Source organism: Hemiscyllium ocellatum, chromosome 9, assembly GCF_020745735.1.
Source record: "Hemiscyllium ocellatum isolate sHemOce1 chromosome 9, sHemOce1.pat.X.cur, whole genome shotgun sequence".
Lineage (NCBI taxonomy): Eukaryota > Metazoa > Chordata > Chondrichthyes > Orectolobiformes > Hemiscylliidae > Hemiscyllium > Hemiscyllium ocellatum.
In genome coordinates this window covers 70,029,110-70,052,746 of record NC_083409.1, presented here as the reverse complement: position 1 = coordinate 70,052,746, position 23,637 = coordinate 70,029,110, and the positions used below count along the sequence as shown (strand labels likewise).

Here is a 23,637-nt window from a genome sequence, read left to right as displayed (position 1 = left end):
CTAGTAAATTACAACATTTTAAAGGCATCTGGATGGATATATGTATAGGAAGGGTTTGGAGGGATGTGAGCCAAAGGCTGGCCAATGGGATGAGACTTATTTAGGATATCTGGTCAGCACGCACAAGTTGGATCGAAGAGTCTGTTTCTGTGCTGTACACCTCCATGACTATGACAAGTAATGTTTCATTCCCCTCAAGGAATTACTTTAATTGACTTTCTCTTAGCTTTATTATTGCAATGCTCCTATTTATTTCAACAAAGTGTCTCTTTACAGCTTGCAGAACAGTCTGGCACAGAAGACAGGTTTTAACTGCAGCAATCAGTAATATATAAACGAATGCTTTCACAAGAGTTTTCATAAGTGTATTGCTACAAACATTTACTTCATCAATGAGATATAAAACAGATCCTGCACTAATTAAGATCCCAACACTTTTCTTATCCAAAATATGCCCAGCAGAAGATATTAATTGCCATCAGGATCAAAGCATTTATGTTACACACTTGTCGCCACAAATGTTTCTCTTCAATGCTGGTTAACCTTGTCTGGATGGCATCACTTTCGTCTTTTGAGAGTTCAGGTTGCTGCTGTACCTTGAACCCACATAAGCAAAACAATATTTTTTTCCACTGGGGTGGTTCCACTGTTTTAACAGAAATAAACATGAAGATTAAACAAAATAATGAGCTTTAATTGTAATAAACAAGCAGTGTTGAAAACAATCTTCCTCAAAATAAGCATATTGCTGAATGGATTTTGGGGGTCAGCAATTATCTTACTGGAAATATATATGCTTTGGTGACCTACACACAGACTGGTTAGAACTGTAAAAATGCTACAGCACAGAAGGGAGCTATTCAGCTAATCTTGTCCTTGCTGACCCAAAGACACAGATGCCCTTTCTAATTCCATCTTCCAGCACACCACCCATTACCCTGCAGCTTACAGCACTTAAGCTGTTAAAATTAAGGTGTTAAGTACTTAAAATTTTCAGCAAGTTCAGGAAAATATGATGTAGTGTAACTTACGAATCTCCAGAATTTACTGGTTTGTTCAACACTATATTGTTTGTTTCAAATAAACATCATACCTGTAAGAATTTCCATTATTACTTATAACTTGCTCATTTTGACACAGAAAGTTAGGGCTGGAATTTAACTGCATGAATACCTTCTTAATGCAAATCTCTCTCTCCAGGGATCAGAAAAGGAACAGTAATTTCATTCCCACATGAGAATCTAAAAAAAGTGTCATATCTTATTTTTGTTCTCTTACTTTTCCTTTCACCTTATTTCTCTGTCTCTCAATCTCACCTATCCTACTCTATTTTTCTTTCTTTGATTGATTTTGTATTGATTATTCCTGTTCCTCTCCCATTCTGCTTCATCCTTCTCAATCTTGATATTTCAATTGCTGAGGAGAACACTTTAGTCCAATTGTTCACTAAGATCCCAGATGTTCCATTGGCCTTGACATTCAATCTAAAATGCCCGAGTTCATGACTTCTTTTAACAATTAGTTTATTCAAAGTTCTTGAGAAGATTTGTAGCTCAAGTTTGGATGAGTCTGTTGACTTGCTCGCTGAGCTGGTAAGTTTGTTTGCAAATGTGCCTCCAATGAAGTGTTGGTGTTCTGTCCTGTTTGCTATTTATGCATCCTGGTTTGCTGAGGTGGGTGGCATCTTTTCTGGTTTTGGTTCTTAGTGGTTGGTATATGGGGTCTAACTCAATGATCAACTATCACTTGTATCAATGCACACAAATAAAGAAGGATACCAATTCAACTGGAACAATGTACCCAACCTAGGATAAGACAAACAGACACATACATGGGAATTCCTGGAGGACTGGCAATCAACCCAGAACATCATTAACAAACGTGGAGAGTTAGACCCCATATACCACCACTAAGAAACAAAATCACAAATGATAGAACCCACCTCAGCAAACCAGAGCACACAAATAGCAAGCAGGACAGAACACCAATGTTTCACTGAAAGCGCAGTGATGATGTTACCTTGTATGGTGACAAAATGTCCGCGAACAACTTAACAGTTCAGCAAGCAAGTCAACAACATCAATTACTTTATTTTCTACTTCTTTTAACAATTTGTAATACTTCTTATTGTTTTCTTCCTTTCCTACCCTTATACCTTTTGGTTCAGACCTCTTTCCCCATTCTCAGTCTCTTCCTTTAGTTATCGTGAATCTAGATGGAAAGTAGATAATTTGAAGAGCAGATCACTGACATTGTAGATCAGTTAGCAGAGAATACATGTCCTAATTGGACTAGAATTACTGGAAAAACCACCACTGGCATATCTAATAGCTAGTATGTGTCAATACCATTGATTTTAGCCCTTTTTCAGAAACTCATTTCTCATTTACCTGTTTCATGTTGTCCTTTATCCTCCTTAACTGATTGCACTTCATCATTACTCTCAACTGTCCTTTGTTGGATCCAGGGATCATCTGATTTAATAACAGGTGCTTGTTCATGTCTAGACCACCATGTTAACCGAACCAGCTTTAAAAATATAAATTATTGCAATCAATTACTCTCTGATATACAATCATATGTGCAGAGTACCTTTTCTTATTGTAAATATTGCACAATATTAAGATGTGTGCTCAAACTTCGTTGGCAAAATATTGGCCACATATAACTTTGTGTTCGCGTTGAACAGGGAGAAAAATAACAGATATTACCATTTAACACAGGATTAAGGATCTGTTAAGGGTAATTTCCAAGCTCCAGCCAGGCCAAGGAAGAGCTGACTGTGAAACCAGTGTTATAGCGTATCTGTTGGTTTGGGGCATAGGGATGTGGAAGGCTCCTTCAACATCAGCACTGATTTGTGTATAATCAAGGGACTGAACATAGGCAAACCCTGTCTAAACTCCTGACAACTCTCGCGACAACCCAGCTCCAGAATCCTGGGACTCTCTTCCTAAAGCTCTGTGGGTCTCCATGAAACAAAGATAGTAGCAGTTCAACAAATGATTCAACTCATTACCGTCTTTTCCAAGGCAATTGGAGATGGGCACTAAGAGTTTCAATTCAGCTTAGATGAGAGTAGGAGCTAATAGTATCATGGTGCAGGAAGCCATTTAAGTAGAAAGAGTAAAGAGGAAATGTAGCGGTTGTAGGGAGCTGGATTCACATAACTCTGCAGTAATGAGTGAGAGGTGACAAGTCAGCATTACTTCCCCAGTTCAGGCATTCAAGATCTGAGACGAGTTTAACAATGAGAGGAGAAGGGTCCAGTCATCATGGTCCATGTAGCTACCAATAAATAGACAAGACCAAAAAAAAAAGCTTCTGTAGAATAAATATGATGAGGTGGCACAAGTTAAGAAACAGAACTTAAAAGAAAGGACCTCAGGATTATTATGTGAACCAAGTGCTATGTTTTTTTAAAATTCATTCACAGAATGTGGGTATCACTGGCTAGGCCAGCTCTTATTGTCCATCTCGGATTGTCCAGAGGGTCAACCATGTTGTTGTGGGTCTAGGGTCACATGAAGTCCAGACCAGGTGAGCATGGCAGTTTCCTTCCCTAAAGGACATGAGTGAATCAAATGGGTTTTTCCTGACAATCAGCAAGGGATTCATAGTCATCATTAGGTTCTTAATTCCTGTTTTTTATTGAATTCAAATTCCCATTATCTGCTGTGACAGGATTTGAACTCCATCTCATTAAATAATATGAGGTCTTGTGTAGCATCCCCAGAACATTACCTGGGTATATAGATTAACAGTCCAGCAAGAACCACTTGGTGCAATCCTAATCAGATCAAATAAATTAATTTGTGGATCAAATATTGGTGTGCTAGAAGTGGGTTCTGGGTCATGGGGCATAATATTAGGGAAAGTAGGGGCTATATCACTGTGATGGTATATAACGGAGTCATGCTGGAGTGTAGCCACATAATTAGGGAGTAGAGAAGCTTGTAAATCAAATACTTGGGTGAAAAGATCAAATTTAGGAAGATATAGTAAATCACAGAGTACAGAAAATGCAAGAGAGAACAGTATTAATATATAAAAAATGATAAACAGACCATGACAGGTTGGCATGGAGAGAACAAATCTGAAAGTGAACCAATAGATAAAGCTAGAGGTAACACAAATAATACCAGGGCAGAACTGAAGGCACTGTCTGTGAGTGTCCATATTGTGGACAGAGGCTAATGTCTTAGGGCCATAGGTTGAAATCCCATCATGGCAGATAGCAACATTTAAATGGAATAAGTAAATTTGGAATTAAAAAATAGCTAGCCTAATGCTGGTCACTGTCATTAAAAACCCAGCCGGTTCATCAATTCCCTTTAAAGAAAGCAACTTAGAAATTTTCTGCTCATTAATTATAGTATTACTACAATAGAGAGGGATGATTTATGTTCAAGAAAGAAAGATGCTGAAGCAGTTTGGGGAGAGTTAAGAAACGATAAAGGCAAGAAGTCACTTTTGGGAATAGTATCCACTCCCCTAACATTGACCATGTGTTTGTATGGAATGTAAAGGATGAAATAATGGACCTTTCCAGAACTTGTCTACATGTGGACCAGAATAATCAGTATAGTTTCTTAGAATAGCATATTTTGGCGCGAACCTGAAAGCAGGTTTTACTAGTCCTAGTTTATGGAATGAGATAGGATTAATGAATAATCTCACTGTTAAGACACCCTTTGGAGTGAGCAACCATAATATGATTGAATTTTATATTAACTCTGAGGGGGAGAGGAATAGTCCAAGACTAGCATTTTAAACCTAAATAAGAATGACTATAAGAACATAAATCAGACCCACAAATTAGCAAATTACATTAAGGAATAGGTCAAGTTTTGCAGTGGGAAACATTTAAGTGGATTTTTCAGAATACACAAAATTGCAACAAATAGGAAATATACGAAGGCAAAGACCCAACATTCATGATTAACTAGAAAGGTTGAACATAATAGCAAATTTTAAAGAAAAAACATATAATTGTGCAAAGACAGCTGGTAGTGCAGATGGTTGTTCAGAATATATAAAACAGCAAAGAAAGATTCAAGGATGAATAATCGGTTTGGTGGAGTGATTCTCATCGTAATGCTGAACATTATGATTCTCACGTATCGTACCAAACTCATCACTTAAATTAGCTTTTCAGCCCTCACGGTGAGCATCAATTCCTATTCCATCATTCCATGCGCCATTCCCAAGCAAACCGCCACTCACTGAAGATAACTGAACTCTGGCAGCCTTGGAGGAGTGCCATGTTTAAAAACCTATTGTGTTCCAAGATTGTCTGTCCGGAGCTGCCCTGCACAGTTCCTAACATTTCGCCACAACATGGTTGACAGGAGGTAATTGGTGCCCCTCTATGTGGGCGTGGTCCTGAAGTTCCTGCTGGATGGGATGGTGCATCCTGTTCTCCCTCCCCAGACCTGCAGTGGGGACCAGGATACCAACCATAGCAGTCTGATCCCAGGTTATCACTTTGGTTGAAGCAGTCTCAACCATCTGGAAGAATACCAAGTACAGTAGGTAGGAAGCCAATGCCTTTGCCGCTCTGCCATAATTGCCACCATTTTATTCTGATACCTCAAACTCACTCTATCTCTGCAACTGCACAAACCTCACACCAAGGATCATACCTTATCACTCTCTCAAATTAATGCAACATCTTCCATATCCACCCTAAACTTTGATATCACTAATCCTGCGAGATTTCTCATTGAACCTGTGGCAAGCTCCTGGCTTTGGGTCTGTTCTAACCAACATGGCAATACTGCACTAATGTGAGCCTGGTATCCCTGGCTCATGAAGCAATTTGCAAACAGGCAACGCAATGCAGGACAGGAATCCTGCAAGCATTCATGTAGGCTCAGAGGGAATTAGCACCATGAGAGAGAGTGAAGAAATGCAGCCTGCTCCTGTCTATGAGCTGGCTGTGTGTCCCTGAATGCACAGTGTCCTTAGAGCAGTATTACAATGACAGGTGTTGATGCTGCCTGAAATATAGCTTGCTTCTGCATTTTGATGCTGTAAGTTGATTGAAAATGTGCCAGGAGACAGCATGGAAACAGATTCTTCGGTCCAATCAGTCCATGCCAATCATAATCCCAAACTAAACTAATCCACCTTCCTGTGTTTGGCCCATATCCCTCCAAACATTTCTTATTCATGTACTTATCCAAATGTTTTTCAAACTTTGTAACTGTATCCCCATCCACCACTTCCTCTGGAAGTTCATGCACAAGTGTTTTTTTTCTGTGTTTTTGACTATGAAAGAATCAAAAATGAATCAAAATAAAAAGTGTCCCATTGAAATGTAATAACTACAATAAATCTAGATACAAACTGCAATCTCAGGAGTAGCTTCAAGATCCTCGCTACTCTCAGTCCACCATTGCAGATCACTTCTAAACATGTCAGATGCCAATGTTTGTGAAAATGGGGCATGTGAGGCTAATGGCTATGGAGCCTGCTGTGGAATGTTGGTGCCCAGTATCCAACATGGAGGTCATTTGGAGCATGTTTAACTTGCCAAAGGTCTCCTCTGGTTTCCAAGTTGAGTTTTTCCAATGGCTAGTTTCCAATGGTGAGTTTGGTAAGACCACAACCTGTGGCGAGCTGAACTGTTAAGAAGGTGTTTAATATGCAGTAATGATTGTCAGTGGGAAACTTGCTCTTCCCTAATCTGATTCTTGCTATGCTGCTTGGGAAAACCAAGCAAGGTATGGCGAGATAATCCCAAACATCTCACCCGATTCTATCACACATCCCACCACAGCTCACGTTACTCACAGCTTGAATAGATTCCACACTGAATGATAATGAAGGAATATGTTGGAGTATTATCAGAGTGTTTTTAAAGTTATTATTAGAGTACGAGACACAGCTAGCTAGAAAGAGATTGTAGGGTTACAATAGGATAGTTTATAAAGAGTTAACAAAATTAATGTTAGTCCTATAGAAAGTGAGTCTAGGAAATTAACAATAGAAAATAAGGAAATGGTAAATGAACTGTACATTATAAATATTGCATCTGTCTTCATTATAAAGGAAACAAGCAACATCTCAGAACTAGTTTAAAGCATCAAAAGAAAGGGAGGAAGGAACTCAGGAAAATTGCAATCAAAAGAGAAAGGCACTGAAGCTGTGGCTGACAAATGCCTGGGATATGATGGACTTCATCATAGGGTCTTCAAAGAAGTGGCTAGTGAGATAGTTGATGCACTAGTTTTAATTCTCCAAAACTCCTTAGTTTTGTTGTGAATATTCCAATATATTATAAAATAGAGAATGTAACTCCTTTAGTTAAAAAGGCATGGCAAGAAAACCTGAAACCACAGCCAGTTTGCTTAACATCGGTCACAGGGAAAATATTAGGAGCTATAAAGACATTAAAGAAATAAGGGCACTTAGAGAAGTTTAATGTGATCAGGCAGCGCCAGCATGATTTTATCAAAGGGAAATTATGTTAAAACAACTCATGAGAGTTTTTTTGAAGAAGTAACATGTGTGATGAAATCAGGAGAATGCAGTGCATGTCTGTAATTAGTTTTCCAAAAGGCATTTGATCAGGTGCCATATAAAAGATTATTGCATAAAATGCTGAATTTGCAAAGATAGGTATCAAAGTAAGTTGTGAAGAGGACACTAGGCAGTTGGAAAGTGGTGTTGCCTCTAGTGGAGACTCTAGAACTAGGGGTTACCGATGAGAAAAAAAGGGTCACTCATTTGAGACATATATGAGGAGAATTGTTAGGTGAACTGAGTGGGCAAAGATATGGTAAAAGGCGTATAATGTGGGAAACTGTGAAATTGTCATTTTGGTAGAGAATGAAACAGAGGCATATTATCTGTGGTGAGTGATTTCAGAGTTCCGAGGCACAGAGGAGACTGGGTGTCCTATTGCCTGAATTGAAAGAGGTTAGGATGCAGGTGCAGCAAGTAATTAGTAAAGCTAACAGAACGTGACCATTTGTTGTGAGAGAAAATGAATACTGAAATCATGCTTCAGTTATACAGGGCATTGGTGAGACCACATCTGCTGTACTATGTACAGCAATGGACTCCATATTTAAGGAAAGATATAAATACATTGATAGCAGTTCAGAGAAGGTTTAGGAGTTTAATAGGTGGAACGGGTTGATTGTCTTTTGAGGAAAAGTTGGACGGCTATGCTTGAGTTTGCTGAGGTTCAGAAGAGTAAGTGGCAACTTGATTAAAACATTAGGTGCTGAGAGGTATTGACAGGGTAGATGTAGAGATGGTGTTGCCTCTAGTGGAGACTCTAGAACTAGGGGTTACCGATGAGAAAAAAAGGGTCACTCATTTGAGACATATATGAGGAGAATTGTTTTCTCTCAGAGAGTAATGAGTCTTTGGAACTCTTTTTCTCAAAAAGCAGCAGAAACACAGTCCTGGAGTATTTTTAAAATAGAGGTAGGTAAATAAGGAAAGGTCGAGGCAGGATGTTGAGTAATCAGATCAGTCATAATCTTATTTAATAGTGGAGCAGGCTGGAGGGACCAATGTGACTACTTCTGCTCTTAATTTATATGCCCATGCTTTCTACATGCAGCCCAGAAAGCGCAACCCAAATAATTGGAGGCATAACCACAAAAACTCAGAATTGTTACCAGACAGCCGACATATGAATCATGGGAACATGATGGTTCTGAATAAAAATGGATCTTTTTCATTATTCCCAAAGCCACTTTCTCGTTCTAACAGCATCGCACTGTTCTAATGTCATAGATTCTCTCTGATATTCTCATCGGTCACATGCCCCAACCCCACTCCCACCCCCTGATGCCAAAGTGTTTTCTGTTGAAGATGAATCCAAAAGAAATATAGTTTTACAATTTAACTCTCAAATGCACAAAGGCCAGAAGATGCAGTGTCACCTGGGAAGTAGTTTCACAGAACCTTAAGTATCTCAGTCAATGATCAATTGTAAAAAATGATCTGTCCTGGGTAGAATACAACCAACAGGTGGCAGCATAACTCTAGTCTGGGAGGCCTGAAGCTGCCAACCTGTAGAACTGTATTGTAAATGCTTGATGCATCTAACTGTTTAAACATAAATCTATATCCATCCATACATTTTAACGAATGTAGTATAAGGGAAGACTTTATCAATGGGATTCCTGATAACACTACTGGCAGTAACATCAGATCACATAATATTTAGTGTATGGAAGGCCTTCAAGACGGTCATGCTGGGTTCTCTCTCTGCTCTCTACATAATGTGTGGTTAACAAAACATTCTACTAACCCAGACCTGCTCCCCATTCATCTTTGAGCATGCTTACAATATAGTGAGCACTGTAAAATTGAGAAACCTTTCCTCTACACAATGAGAACTAAACCCAGCAGCGCCTGATACTGTCATGAAATTTAAATAAAGGCAGGCTGTGGGACAAGAAGAAAAAAAATCAGCAATCAGATGAAAAAGGCAAATGTTTCCAGCAGAGATCTGAGCAGGCAGTCTCAGGAGATAGGCTAGGCCAATGGAACAGGGTGAGGACCTGAAAACACAGTGCAGACAGACTCCAGCAACAAGCAAACTTGAACGCAGGGCAGACAACCTCAGCTTGAAGCAAACCTTAGAAAGCTAGACCTGAGCAGGGCCTCCTCACTTTCTCCTAGTAGATATTAAAACTGGCCAAGGTCAGCAGGAAGTGGAAACAATAGAACTCATGACATGCAGGCTCACATTTTAAGTGAAATAAAGAATGGAAGTTCAACCTGATTCAGTCCAGCGTTCAGAGAAGTATGATAGTACCAGCCAAAATACTTTGGTGGTGTGTAACATTATCTCATATTTCCATTGTGGTAAGGGAAGACCATGCCATTCAACCTCTTGACCTTCAGCTGAACGCCTCTTGGGCCAAGTGACAAGTGGTGCTACCCTCTAGTATAAAGGGAGACAAATCACAAACACTGTCATTCATAAGATTGTTCATTATTAAGTTTCTAAAGTACAGCTAAGATACTCCCCCTGGCTGGGAAGTCTAGAATTATGGACACATAATTAAGGGAGTGTCATATAGGACTGAGATGGGGAGAAATCTTTTCACTCAAAGGGTTGTGAATCTTTGGAATTCTCTAGCCCTGAGAGTTGTGGAAGATCAGTCTTTGAATATGCCTAAAGTAGACCTTGATAATTTGCGATTACCAATGTTTTAAAGTATTATAGAGTGTGTGTAAGTAAAAGGAATTGATGTGTTCAATCAGCGATGATTATATTAAATTGGAGTGTGGACCAGCTGGGCTGAGTGGCGTACTCCTATTCTCATGTTTCTAAGCCTGAGAGAGTGTACTCAGATCTCCAACTCATACGCAAGGTGGATGCCTTGTGAAGTCAAGGGGAAAATTGGCACAATTCCAATCAGAATTCCCCAACAATTCATAGATCTGAGGAAACTGAACCCACCGTATCACATTACATTAAGACATGATGGAAAAACAAGTTTCCTTGTTCATCCCAAGGAAGGTTCCACACCCGCTTGTATAGAAGATCATATGAGGAATTGTATCAATCTGTACTGAAGGCAGTACAATCTATACTGCTAGCACAGCCCATCAGCTGGTGTTCAGAAATCATTCATTTCCTCAAGTCCATTGGTTCACTACATATCTGCATTTAAAGAAAGCCTTGAAATGGAGATACACCACAGGGGCTCCTGTGGATGAAACCCTGCTGGAACTTGCAAAGAGCTCAGTTTTTACTAAACCGGACATAAACAGTAGTTTATGGCAGCTACCTTTAAGATCCTGTTTCAATTGGCTGGCTTTTGGAACCACATCCATACTGGACATTTTTCAATGAACCATGAATAGCATGTTGAAGGGGTTGGAAAGAGCTATCTGCCATTTGGACAAGCTCCTTATCCATGGAACCACTGTGCAGGAATAAGATACACGGGTGCATTGGTGTCAAGTTGCTTGCAGAACATAGGACTCATTTAACTATAAATGTGAGCTCTCTAAACCTACAATCAATGTTTTTGGACATATGACATATGCATTAGGCATCAAAGTTGATTCGCCTAAGTCAAAAGCCATCAAGGACTTCCCATTTCCCTGCTGTATTATGGAGATTCAATGGTTTATAGCATGGTCAGTCAGATATGGAAGTTCTTTGTCTGGTGTAGGTGAGCAAACTACTACAGCAATTACCTAAACAGGACTAGGCCTGGTATCAGGATGAATACCAATGGAAATCATTTGAACAAATCAACCTCATGTCAATTCAAATAATGGCTCATTATGACCGAGCTCTGCCCATCATTACTACAGCAGAGGCTTTGTCCAGCAACTGAGAGCCAAACTGTTCCAGACCTGAAGAGACAGTACTTCCAGGACAGGTGACATGGTTCCATTCACAGGCAGGGCTAGAAACAGCCTTCATTCCCAGCCAAGTGGGAGTACTTTCGGATGGACCTCTCTGTCTTAAAAAAAATGTTTCTTGTTATACCATCGTTTTGCAATGGATCAAACCACTGCACAGTCTCACCTCAGCCACCATTGCTCAAGGAAATTCTCATGAAATACACAGCATTACAGACTTAAGTCCAAATTGAATACTTTAAATGCTTCATGTCTTTACATCATTTAGGCTTGAGAAAGATGGCTGAACATTAAAAACTTTGTTGAAAATGAATAATGATACTAACATAATCTTCCTAAGCTATCCCTCCACACCACTACTTAATTATCTGTCTCCATCAAAATATCTGATGAGTTAAAAGACTATAAACCCAGCTCCAGCCTGATTTGCTTACAACATTTAAAATGGCAGCTCCTAAGCTGCACCTAGTAGAAACCTACAAACGCACAAGATGATGTCAGCACTCCAACCCAAAGTCACTTTTAAAGGGTTTAACTCTGCACAGACCTAAACACACCTCTTCTTGAAATGGATGTTTCCCCAGTAACCCCAGATTGTTTATATGTACACAGTTGAACAAAAGTGGTTCATGAACAGATTCCTTGTGGGATATTATTTCCACTTTCCGTCACTCCAAATAACTCCCCTTAAATTCCAACACTGTTTGCTAAACTATAGATTGACTCCAAGTAGTCCTGCTGTGTGCCCACCCACCCCCATGCTCAGATCATTCTTATGTCTCTCTCACATGACATCTTAATAGAGGCCTTCTAAGGGTCCATATATGTCAGACCCTTTTGGTAGCCATTATCGGTTCTTCCTTTTGCTTTTAAATCATGAAGATTGGTTCAATCAAGCCGTAAAACTAGTTTGCATTGATTCCTAAAGTTAATTATGTTTTCTCACTGAAATGGTTAATGACACCAACACTTGTTTGAGGAAAGATTGTAATAACCACCCTATCACTGACATCAAGCTGACTCGGCTCTGTCTGTCTGCCCCACACAGACACACACACACACACACACACACAAACACACACACACAAATGCTGTGGAATACAGAAGACAATGAAAAGGGAACTTGTTCTCTTCGAATACAAAAGTCTAAGTGTAGGCTCTAAATGATGCAGACCAAGGTTAAAATGTGTGGTAGAGGACATCAATCAAGTTAAAACGGTTAGCTGGTTCTGACTCAAGCTTTAAAAACCAGTAGAGCATGAAATAGTAAGACTGCAAAGTTGCACATTCTTACTGGTTTCTTGAATTGCATAAGTAGATTAGCATAATAAACCAAATCCAAATTCTTAAAAGAGTAAATCACAAGATTTAAACTAAAATGGCAGGAGAATGGAAATCTGGATAGGGGACAGAAGAGAGATAAACAAGGGCAGAAGCGAAAAAAAAAAGAACAGGAAATGATAGAAAATTCAAGGATAAGATTCAAACATGGGTAACAGTGCAAATTATAGACTGGTTAACCTGACATTGGTAACAAGGGAAATGCTAGAGCTTTGTATAAAAGATTTAATAGCAGAGTACTTGTAGAGTAGTGACAGGATCAGACAGAGTCAGCAAGGATTTACAAGATGGAAATAATGCTTGACAACTCAACAGGAATCTTTTGAGGATATGACCTGTAGTGTTGATAAAAGGGATACAGTTGATGTGGTTTACTTGGATTTTCATGGCTTTCGATGGGGCTCCACATAAGGGATTAGAATGTAAAATTAAAATGCATAGGATTGGAGATAATGTACTGACATGGACAGAGAGTTAGTTGGCAGACAGGAACCAAAGAATAGGAATAAACAGGAAAATAAAATAAAGTACTGCAGATCCTGGAATTCTGAAACAAAACAGAAATTGCTGAAGAAACGCAGCATGTCTGGCCCACATGTGTGGAGAGAAAGCAGAGTTAATGTTTCAAGACCATGACCCTTTTTCCAAACTAATAGTAGCTGGAAAAAGGTGGTGGCAATGTGGCGAGGAGGATGCATAGATACTTTGGTTTTTTGAACAAGTTTGAGTCAGTGGGAAAATGCATTGCAGATGAGGTATAATGTGGATAAATGTGAGATTAATCACTCTGATAGCAAACATAGGAAGACAGGTTATTATCTGATTGTTGACAGATTGAGAAAGGGGGTGGTGCAATGGGAGCTGGGTGCCCTTGTATACCAGTGGAAGAAAGTAAGCACTCAGGTGCAGTAGGTCATAGAGTCATAGAGATGTAAAGCATGGAAACAGACTCTGTGGTCCAACCCATCCATGCCGACCAGATATCCCAACCCACCAAGTCCCACCTGCCGGCACCCAGCCCATTTCCCTCCAAACCTTTCCTATTCATATACCCATCCAGATGTCTTTTAAATGTTGCTGTTTACCAGCCTCCACCACTTCCTCTGGCAGCTCATTCCATACTCGTACCACCCACTGCGTGAAAAAGGTGTCCCTTAGGTTTCTTTTATATCTTTCCCCTCTCACCCTAAACCTATGCCCTCTAGTTCTGGATTCTCCAACCCCAGGGAAAAGACTTTGCCTATTTATCCTATCCATGCCCCTCAATTTTGTAAACCTCTATAAGGTTACCCCTCAGCCTCCGACGCTCCAGGGAAAACAGCCCTGACCTGTTCAGCCTCTCCCTGTTGCTCATATCCTCCAAACCTGGTGTTTGGGAGAAGGATTCACATTTTTGGATCATTGGAAGGCCTATTAGGGCAAAAGTGACCTGTACAAGAAGGATGGATTGCACCTAAATTGGAAGGGGACCAATGTATGGGCAGGGAGATTTGCTCGAGCTGCTCGGGAGTAGATAGAGTTTTTAGGGCGAAAGAGCTCAAAGGGATGATGAGAAAGTGGGAACAGAGTACTGATGTGGATGATAAGCCATGATCATATCGTATGGTGAAGCAGCCTTGATAGACTGAACGGCTTACTCCTGCTCCTATTTTCAATGTAAACAACTAAAGAGGTGAAATTTGGAATAGTCTTTAGAGACAGAAAAGTCAATTTTATGTAAATGTAATTTTTAAAAAAGTTTCCTTAAAAAGGTCAATTAATTGATGAATACCTATTACTTACATCTTCTTCCTTAATTGGTGGAGTCAATAGACTGACAACAGCGATAATGATTGCAGTAAGTCCACACAGTACCAAGGCAAAGTAAAGGTAATGCATGTTCTTGAGGATGTCAGGTCTGTGATCCTCATGACCACATGATGGAACTTCATAAACAAACTCGACGATCATTCGGATTAAACCCACAGCCAGTCCTGCCATCAAGCCCCAGAAAGCACCCTGCGACATAAACAAACGTGTTCCATTAATTTTATTGCCAATTATTTCCAGCAAATCAATTCAGAATCCAACTATCACATTCACTGCATTAGGGAAGTAACCATAACAACCTGCAGTGAAAACGATAAATCTTTTTATGTTTCCAGTGCGCACAAAATGGAGGCAAGGAACACAGCTATATACAACTTGCCATAGTGCTACTCATTTATTTCATTTCCAAATAGAAATATTCCCGTTTTATAGGTTTATGAAGGATTTTAAGCCAAGCAAATTCAATGCCCTCCCCTTGAGGTGAGTGTGGCAGGAAGGTAGCAGGTGGGGCCTTGGCACCTTATGCCTCCTGCCCGACTTAGCTAGTTAATTCCCACTTAGGGGCCACAGCATGTAGCTGCTGGGATTAAACCTGTAGTGGGTGTGAGGGAGTGGGGGAAATAGAAGCCAAATGAGCCATTGCCGGCCCTCACTGCTGACCTGCTGACCTGTATCCTCCCCATCCCTGCCATCACTCACCTGGGACCTCAGATCCAACATTGATACATGGCCTTGGATGGGGGCAATGCCAGCAGCAGTAAAGCTGCTGAGCCCTGCGTAACTGAGTGACACTTAATATAGCCTGCTTTCCCTAAAAGATGAAGTAAAGGCATCTGAGGAGCTAGGAGGATAAATCCCCAACACCCTCAGTAAATAGCTCCCATTTCTCAAACCATCCTGTCATTATATTTATCCTTTTTCATGCAATCTGGGCTAATATTGTCAATGCACTGTGTTACTGGAGACATTATCCTTTGCATAATTCTGTGGGAGAAAACCTAATGCTAGCACAGGTCTGTATTTAGGCTGTGTGTTATAGATAAACAATGTTAAAACTTGTTGTAATGATTGGAACCAGGTCAGCCTTATTGACTATAAGATCCTTGATTGGGGTTATTAACTTGGGCCAATCAGGGAGCCCTGTCCCCTGCCCATGAACTCCTCCCATCAACTTCATAATTGAGGCTGGGCAGGAATCAGGACTTGGGAGTCATATAGCACAATGCCATTAGGGAGGGAATTCCAGATTTTTGACCCAGTGACAGTGAAGGACCATTTACAATTCAGAATGGTGAGTGGCATGGAGGGGAACTTGGATGTGATGGTGTTCCATTATTTGCCCACTTAAAGGGCTTCAACTTTGGCAACGGTGGATGTATCAGCCTCGATCTTGCTCAGTTCACCATAACATTCCAGACACGCCAGGATGGTTGGGGGGTGGTGGAAAGGCCACCCAAGGAATTTCATGGCACCCCTACCCTACAAATCCACTGGTAGGAGCCTGTGAAATTTTCCTGGTACATTTCTGTGGATACTGTTCTGACAACTTACAATCTGGTATTACATACATCAAAGAGAAACTGGGTGACAGATCCATGTTCTCCAGTGGTGTGAGAATGGAACCATCCCAGTAAGGCTCAATGCTATCAGGACAGATAGAAAAAACAGTGAGGGCCTTCAATATTGTTTCTCAGTGACAGATATCAGAAAGTATGTACAACAATCTTTATTCCAACTGGCACCTTGTGAACTGGCACTCTCGATGCACTGGCAAAAAATATACACCTCAAATACTGGAAGCTTACTATATTATTGCGATCTCCTTGATATCTGAGCAGTCAGTTTAGGGTGTGAGTGAGAATACTCTCTGCTACTAAGATTTATTTAAGGCAAAGTTGCATTATTATTTAAGTATTTTATACTGGGAATAAAGTATAACAGTGATGTGTACATCTCCTGCATTACACTAGTGTGTGTTTTTACATTGATTATGTAGATCTCTTGATCAACTGGAATATTTGACCAACCAGCAAAGTCCTTGCCCCATGGAATCACTGAGTTCCTATAGCTGGGAAGCAGGCCACTCGGCCCATGAGTCCACACCAATCCTCTGAAGAGCATCCCACCCAGAACCACTCCCCACCACTCCGCTTCACCGCATTCCTGCATTTCCCATGGCTAATCCACCTAGGCTGCATATTCCTGGACACTATAGGCAATTTAACATGGTTAATCCGTCTAATTTGCACATTTTTGGACTGTGGGAGGAAACAAGAGCACCTGGCGGAAACCCACGCTGAAGTCTGCTGTACTTGCAGAAACACTGAAAGCCTGGAAACTAGGAGCAGAAGTAGGCCATTCAGCTCTTTGAACCTGTTCCATCACTCAAAAGAATCAATGCCAATCATCTATCTCAATACCATTTCCCACTTTTTCCCCATAACCATGAATCCATTAAAATCTAGAAGTTTATCTTTTTCTTTAATGTATTCAGTGACTTGGCTTCCACAGCCTTCTGTGGCAGAGAATTCCACTGGTTCATGACCATTTGTGTGAAGAAAGTTTTCCTTATCTCAGTCCTAAATGGTGTCCACAGTGACCTCTTACTGTATCCCCTCGTTCTAGAATTAGAGAATTGGATGAAAACGAATTGGAACTTGACACAGTACTGGCCACACATCAAAAATCCTTCCAATAATGCCTGTACTTGCATCTGAAGAATTGTCACCTGGCTGAACCCATGAGGTTGTATCCTGGCCTGTTGGTTGAAGACACTGCTGATTTCGAACCTCAGTATTCTTCCACTGAAATAAAAGTGCCATTGAGCAGCGTTTTTTTTGTCAATCTTTTGTAAACATCTTGCCTTTATATGTTTTGACAGACACCATCTGTAAAGAGGAGAAAGTGAGGACTGCAGATGCTGGAGATCAGAGCTGAAAATGTGTTGCTGGAAAAGTGCAGTAGGTCAGGCAGCATCCAAGGAGCAGGAGAGTCGACGTTTCGGGCATGAGCCCTTCTGAAGGGCTGAAGAAGGACTCATGCCCGAAACGTCAATTCTCCTGCTCCTTGGATGCTGCCTGACCTGCTGCGCTTTTCCAGCAACACATTTTCACCATCTGTAAAGATTTAAAGATACCTTCAGCAGGCTGTCTATTATTAGAATTTTAAAAACAGCAATTGCAACAGCTCTCACCCCCGGTGTTGCAAGCCAATAAAGGAAACCTTAAGAGGAGTGACCAATAGCTTGGTTGACGAGATATTGAGAACTTGAATTCAGGCAAAATAAATGCATTTTGGATTATGACACCAGTATCAGAAAGTAAAGAAGCAGATAGTCACAGCAATTCAACTGGGTCATATATTCCCAACTGGGAAATAAAACCTGTCATTGGGTGTAGCAGTGGGTATCCCTGAAAATATAACGTTGGTTCTTACCTGCTCATTAACTCTCTTCCAGAATACTGCCATAACGAAAAGCGCAGTGATCGGTGGTGCGAGGTAACTTGTAATGGACTGAATGTAGTCAAAGAGCCTGCCACTGTTAGCTGTCTGGATAATAGGGATCCACAATATACTGATGGCAACTAGGAAAACAATAAACACCCTGACAAAAAGAGGAAAATTAATGTAGAAGCAGAAGAAGAGAAAATTACAAGCTTTATTTCCCCTGCTGGGGAGGATAATCATGATAAATAACGTGAAAACAATATTCCAGCACATCTTCTGCATAGGTCAGGGGCCCCATAAGATTATTACAGATCTCTGTGCTGATTCAGATATATCCATCATACGTACTTTATTTATAGACATTTTAACAATGGTGAAAAGTCTGAAGGGATTTCCTTTATTACAAGGAAGCCGGACAGTTGAATAAAAACATTAATCATCATGAATATTCCTCTTTGCTGCATTTATAGAGTTTTTTGAGAAACTAAAAGATGCATTCCTTTCGTATAACTGTTGCACAAATAAATCTCCATGAATCTCTAAACAGTCATATGAAGCAGAGTGAAAGAACTATTTTAAAAAACTCTTTCCCATTTATAAATGCCTCTTAAGTAATAAAGATATTTATTTTAAGTAATAAAAAATATTTTAAGTAATAAAAAGCGTGTGGAAAATGAACACCAAGATAATAGAGGGAATATTAAGAGTGACCAAAAGCCCACATGAACATATATTGAATATTTGAATTCAAACTCTATTAATTTATTTATTCATATGATGTAGGTGTTGCTGGTTAGGCCAGTATTCATTGCCCATTCCAGATTGTCCTTGAGAAGACAGTTATTCAGTTAAATAAATCTGGAATATCAATCAGTAAGTAAGCATAAGCCATCAGACAGTCAGGAAAATGCCAGTTGGGGAGCAAAAGCTGTCATCAGAAGTAGCATCAGGCATTCCTGAAAATGTAATGCCAACCTGTTGTGGTACAACATGGACAGGACAGTGGCCCAGCGGTTAGCACTGCTGCCTGACCACATTAGGGATCAGAGTTTGACTCCGGCCTCAGGTGACTGTCTCTGTGGAATTTGCACATTCTCCCCATAGGGAAGTGGTATGGATCTGGCTGGGATGCTCTTTGGGGGGTCAGTGTGGACCTGATGGTCTGACTGGCCTGTTTCCATATTGTAGGGATTCTATGTGTAAGGACAAGAGATGTGACTAATTGCCATGATAATCTAGAATAAGACAAATTCTGTTTCAGGTCACAGAATTATATTGAGCAGAAAAATTCATTGGCCAATAAGATCATGAGACATAGGAGCAGAAATTAGGCTATTCAATCATGGTTGATAAATTTCTCATTCCCCTTCTCCTGCTTTCTCCCAAAACCCTTGATATTCAAGAACCTATCTATCTCAGTCTTAAACATACTCAATGACCTGGCCTCCAGCTTTCTATGGCAGTGAATTCCATAGATTCATCACTCACTGGCTGAAGAAGTTTCTCCTTATCTCTGTTCTCAAAGGTCTTCCCCTTACTCTAAGGCTTTGCCCTCGGGTCCTAGTCTCTCCTACCAATGGAAACATCTTCCCAACATCTACTTTCTCCAGGCCATTCAGTATTCTGTATGTTTCAATTAGATCCCCCCTCATCCTTCTAAACTCTATCGAGTTTAGACTCAGTCATCAAACATTCCTCATATGTTCAGCTTTTCATTCCTGGGACCATTCTCATGAACCTCCACCGAACACGCTCCAGGGCCAGTACACCCTTCCTGAGATATGGGGCCCAAAATTATGCACAATGCTCCAAATGTGGCCTGACTAGAGCCTTTTGGAGCCTCAGAAGACCCATGAAGTTTGCACTGACAAAACTACCATAAATTTACATTAATCACACTTGGCCCACAGCCTTGAATGTAATAACATTTCAAGTGCTCATCCAAGTACTTTCTAAAGGTTGTGAGGTTTCCCTCCTCAACTATACTCCAGGAAAGTGTATTCCAGATTTTCACCACCTTCTGGACGATAACTGTTTCCTCAGATTCATTCTAAACCTCCTCCTTTTAACCTTAAAATTATACCCCTTGGTACTAACCCTTCATGCAAAGGAAATAGCTGTTTTCTATCAACACTTACCATGCCCCTCAATCTTGTACAGGTACATCTTAATTGTAAGACCATACAATACAGTAGCAGAATTAGGCCATATTGCCCATCAACTCTGCTCTGCCATTTGATCATGGCTAATGTGTTTCTCAATCCCATTTGCCTTCCTCCTGTATCCTTTCATCCCCTTATCAATCAAAACTTCTCAATCTGTCTTAAATACACTCAATGACTTGGCTTCCAAACCTTTCTGCAGCAATAAGTTGCAACCTGCTTCCAATTGAAGAAATTCCTCCTCACCTTTTGAGGCTGGGCCCTCGCACCCCAGTCTCTCCTACTAGTGGAATCAGCTTCTCCATGTCCACTCTATCCAGGCCTGTCAGTATTCTGTAAGTTTCAATAAGATACCCCCTCATCCGTTGAAACTTTGTCAAGTACAGAACCAGAGTCCTCAAGCACTCCACATATGACAAGCCCTTCATCGGCACCTCCAAATCATCGCATTCATCCGTGGGATCATTCTTGTCAACCTCCTCTGGACCTGTTCCAACGTCAGCTCATCGTTCCTTAGATTTGGGATCCAAAACTGGTCACAATATTCCAAATGTGGTCTGATGAGAGCCTTATACAGCCTCAGCAGTACATCTCTGATATTGTTTTCGAAATCTCTTGAAATGAATGTGAACATTGCATGTGCCTTCCCGACTGCCAACTTAACCTGTATGTTAAACTTAAGAGAATCCTGAATTAAGGCTCTTGAGACCATTTGTGCTTCAGATTTCCAAAGCAAATTTCCCATTTAGAAAATAATCTATGTCTCTATTCTTCCTACCACACTTTCCCACACTGTATCAGATCCCCTGTCAGTCTTCTCTGCTCTAAAGGAACAGCCCGAGCTTATCCAGCCTCTCTTCATAGCTACCTTGCTCCAACCCAGGCAACATCTTGGTGAATATCCTCTGCACCCACTTTATTGCAATCACATCCTTTCTGCACACGGCATTGCAACTGTGGCCTAACCAAAGTTTTGTACAGCTCCAATCTAACCTTCCTGCTCTTATACTCTATACCACAACTGTTAAAGGCAAGTTTCCCATATGCATTCTTAACCTGTCCTGCTGTCTTCAGGGATCCGTGGACAAACTTCCCAGGGTCCCTCTATTTCACTGAGCTTCCTGTTGGCCTGCTATTCATTAAGTACACCCTTGTCTTACTATTTCTTCCTAAGTGCATCACCTCACACTCATCAGGGTTAAATTCCATCTATCACTGATCTTCCCATCTGATTAATCCATTATAGCCTCCTTTAACTTAAGACCTTTTTCCTCACTGTCAACTTCCTGGTCAATCTTCATGTCATCCACAAATGTACTTATCATGTCTGCCACATTTTCTTTTGTATTATTTATAACTATCATGAACGATAAGGGACCCAAATTAATCCCTGTGCTACATTACTGGACACTGACCTCAGTCTCACAAACAGCCTTCTAACACCACAATCTGTCTCCTACCAAGAAGCCAAAGTTTGAATACAACTTGCTTTATTACCCTGGATCCCATATGCTTTTCACTTCTTTATCAGTCTTCCATATAGAACCTTGTCAAAGATTTTGCTGAAGCCGATATAAACCTCATCAACTGCATAACCCTCAAATATCTGCTCACTTCCTTGGAAAATTCAAACAAATGTGCTAGGCTTGACCTCTTTGTGACACAGCTATGCTGATGATCCCTGATCAAACCTTGCCTCTCCAAGTGGAAGTTCATTTGCTCCTTCAGAATTTTCTTCAATAATTTTCTGACCAATGACATGAGACTCACTGGTCTGTCTTTCCATTGCTTATACCTATCACCCTCCTTGAAAGTGGAACCACAGTAGCTGTCCCCCCATCCTCTGGCATTGCCCTGTGGTCAGAGAGGAATTAAAAACTTCAGAGCCCATGTAATTTCTGCCATTGCCCCACACAGCAGCATAGGATGCAATGTGTCCGAACCTGGGGATCTGTCCATGTTTAAGCCAAAACTTCCAATATCTGCTCACTCCTTATGTCAAACTGCTAAAGAAACTCACAGTCTGTCTTCCTGAATTCTCTACCTACACTCTCCTTCTCCCATCTGACGACAGATGTGAAGTACTTGTTTAGCACCCTACTGATGTCTTCTGGATCCACGCTGAGGTTGCCCTCTTTAGTCCCCAGTGAGCCCTATACTTTTCCTTCTTATACTAATACAATACCTTGGAATTCTCCTTAAGCTTATCCTCCGGTGTTCCTTCATGGCCTCTCTTTGCTCTCCTAATTGCTCTTTTAAGTTCTTCCCTTGCACTTTCTGCACTCCATAAGGGCTTCCACTGATTTGCTTATTTTGAAACTGTTAGAAACCTCTCTTTTCCTGCTGGGGTTTGTTACTCCGATATGTAACTCAACATTATTGGGCCTGTACTCTCCCCAGTTCCTTTTTAAACACCCACCCACTGGTCTGCTGCAGATTTAGCCAAAAGGGGACATGAGGTAGCTTTGGCAGATGGGGTAAAAGAGAATCCAAAGAGATTCTAAGTATATTAAGGGCAAAAGAGTAACTAGGGACAGAATAGGGTCCTTTAAAGATCAAAAAGGCTGTCTATGTGTGTAACTACAGGAGTTGAGTGAGGTACTGAATGAATATTTCACATCAGTATTTACTGTGAAGAAAGGTATGGAACTCAGGGAAATAAATATTGACACCTTAAAAGGAGTCTACATTACAGAGGAAGAGGTGCTGGAGGTCTTAAAACACATAAAAGGTAGATAAACTCCTGGGACCTCATCAAGTGTATCCCAGGACAATTGTGGGAAGCCAAGGAAGAAATTGCATGGCCCTTGGCAGAGATATTTGTATCATTGACAGCCCCGGGTGAGGTTCCAGAAGAATGGAGGGTGGCTAATGTTGTGCTATTATCTAAGAAAGGCTCCAAGGAAAAGCCAGAGAACTACAGACTGGTGAGCCTGACGTCGGTGGTGGAGTGGGTAAGTTGATTCTGAGATACAGGATCGATATACATCTGGAAAGGCAAGGACTGACTTAGGATAATCAGTATGGCTTTGCACATGGTAAATCATGTCTCATAAATTTGATTGTGTTTTGAAGCAGTGACCAAGAAGATAGATGAAGATAGAGTGGCAGATATTATCCACATGGACTTTAGCAAGGTCTTCAACAAGGTTCTGCAAGGTAGACTGGTTAGTAAGGTTAGATCACATGGGTTCCAGCAAAAGCTAGCCAATTGGATAGAATATTGGCTTGATGGTAAGTGACAGAGGGTACTGGTAGAGGGTTGTTGTTCAGACTGGAGGCTTGTGCCCAGTGGTCAGTGCTCGGTCCACTGTTGTTTGAATGAGAACACAGGAGGCATGGTTAATACATTTATGGATGACAACATTGGTGGCATAGTGGATAGTAAAGATTGTTGTTTAAGAATACAATAGAATCTTGAACAACTGTGCCAGTGGGCCCAGAGGTGGCAGGTGGAGTTTAATTCAGATAATTGCAAGATGTTGCATTTTGGTAATTACACCAGGGCAGGGCTTACACAGTT

General features: G+C 40.7%; 1 protein-coding gene across 1 annotated transcript in view; it reads right to left on the bottom strand.

Moving 5' to 3' along the window:
- Positions 1 to 440: 440 nt before the first annotated feature.
- Positions 441 to 23,637, bottom strand: part of slc5a9 (solute carrier family 5 member 9) — a 108,456-nt gene continuing 85,259 nt past the window's right edge. The window contains exons 11-14 of the mRNA XM_060829583.1: positions 17,941 to 18,109; positions 14,479 to 14,694; positions 2,391 to 2,529; positions 441 to 646 (exon numbers count right to left, since the gene is read on the bottom strand). Of these exons, the coding sequence (XP_060685566.1) occupies positions 441 to 646; positions 2,391 to 2,529; positions 14,479 to 14,694; positions 17,941 to 18,109 (730 nt within the window). The remainder of the gene's footprint in view (positions 647 to 2,390; positions 2,530 to 14,478; positions 14,695 to 17,940; positions 18,110 to 23,637) is intronic.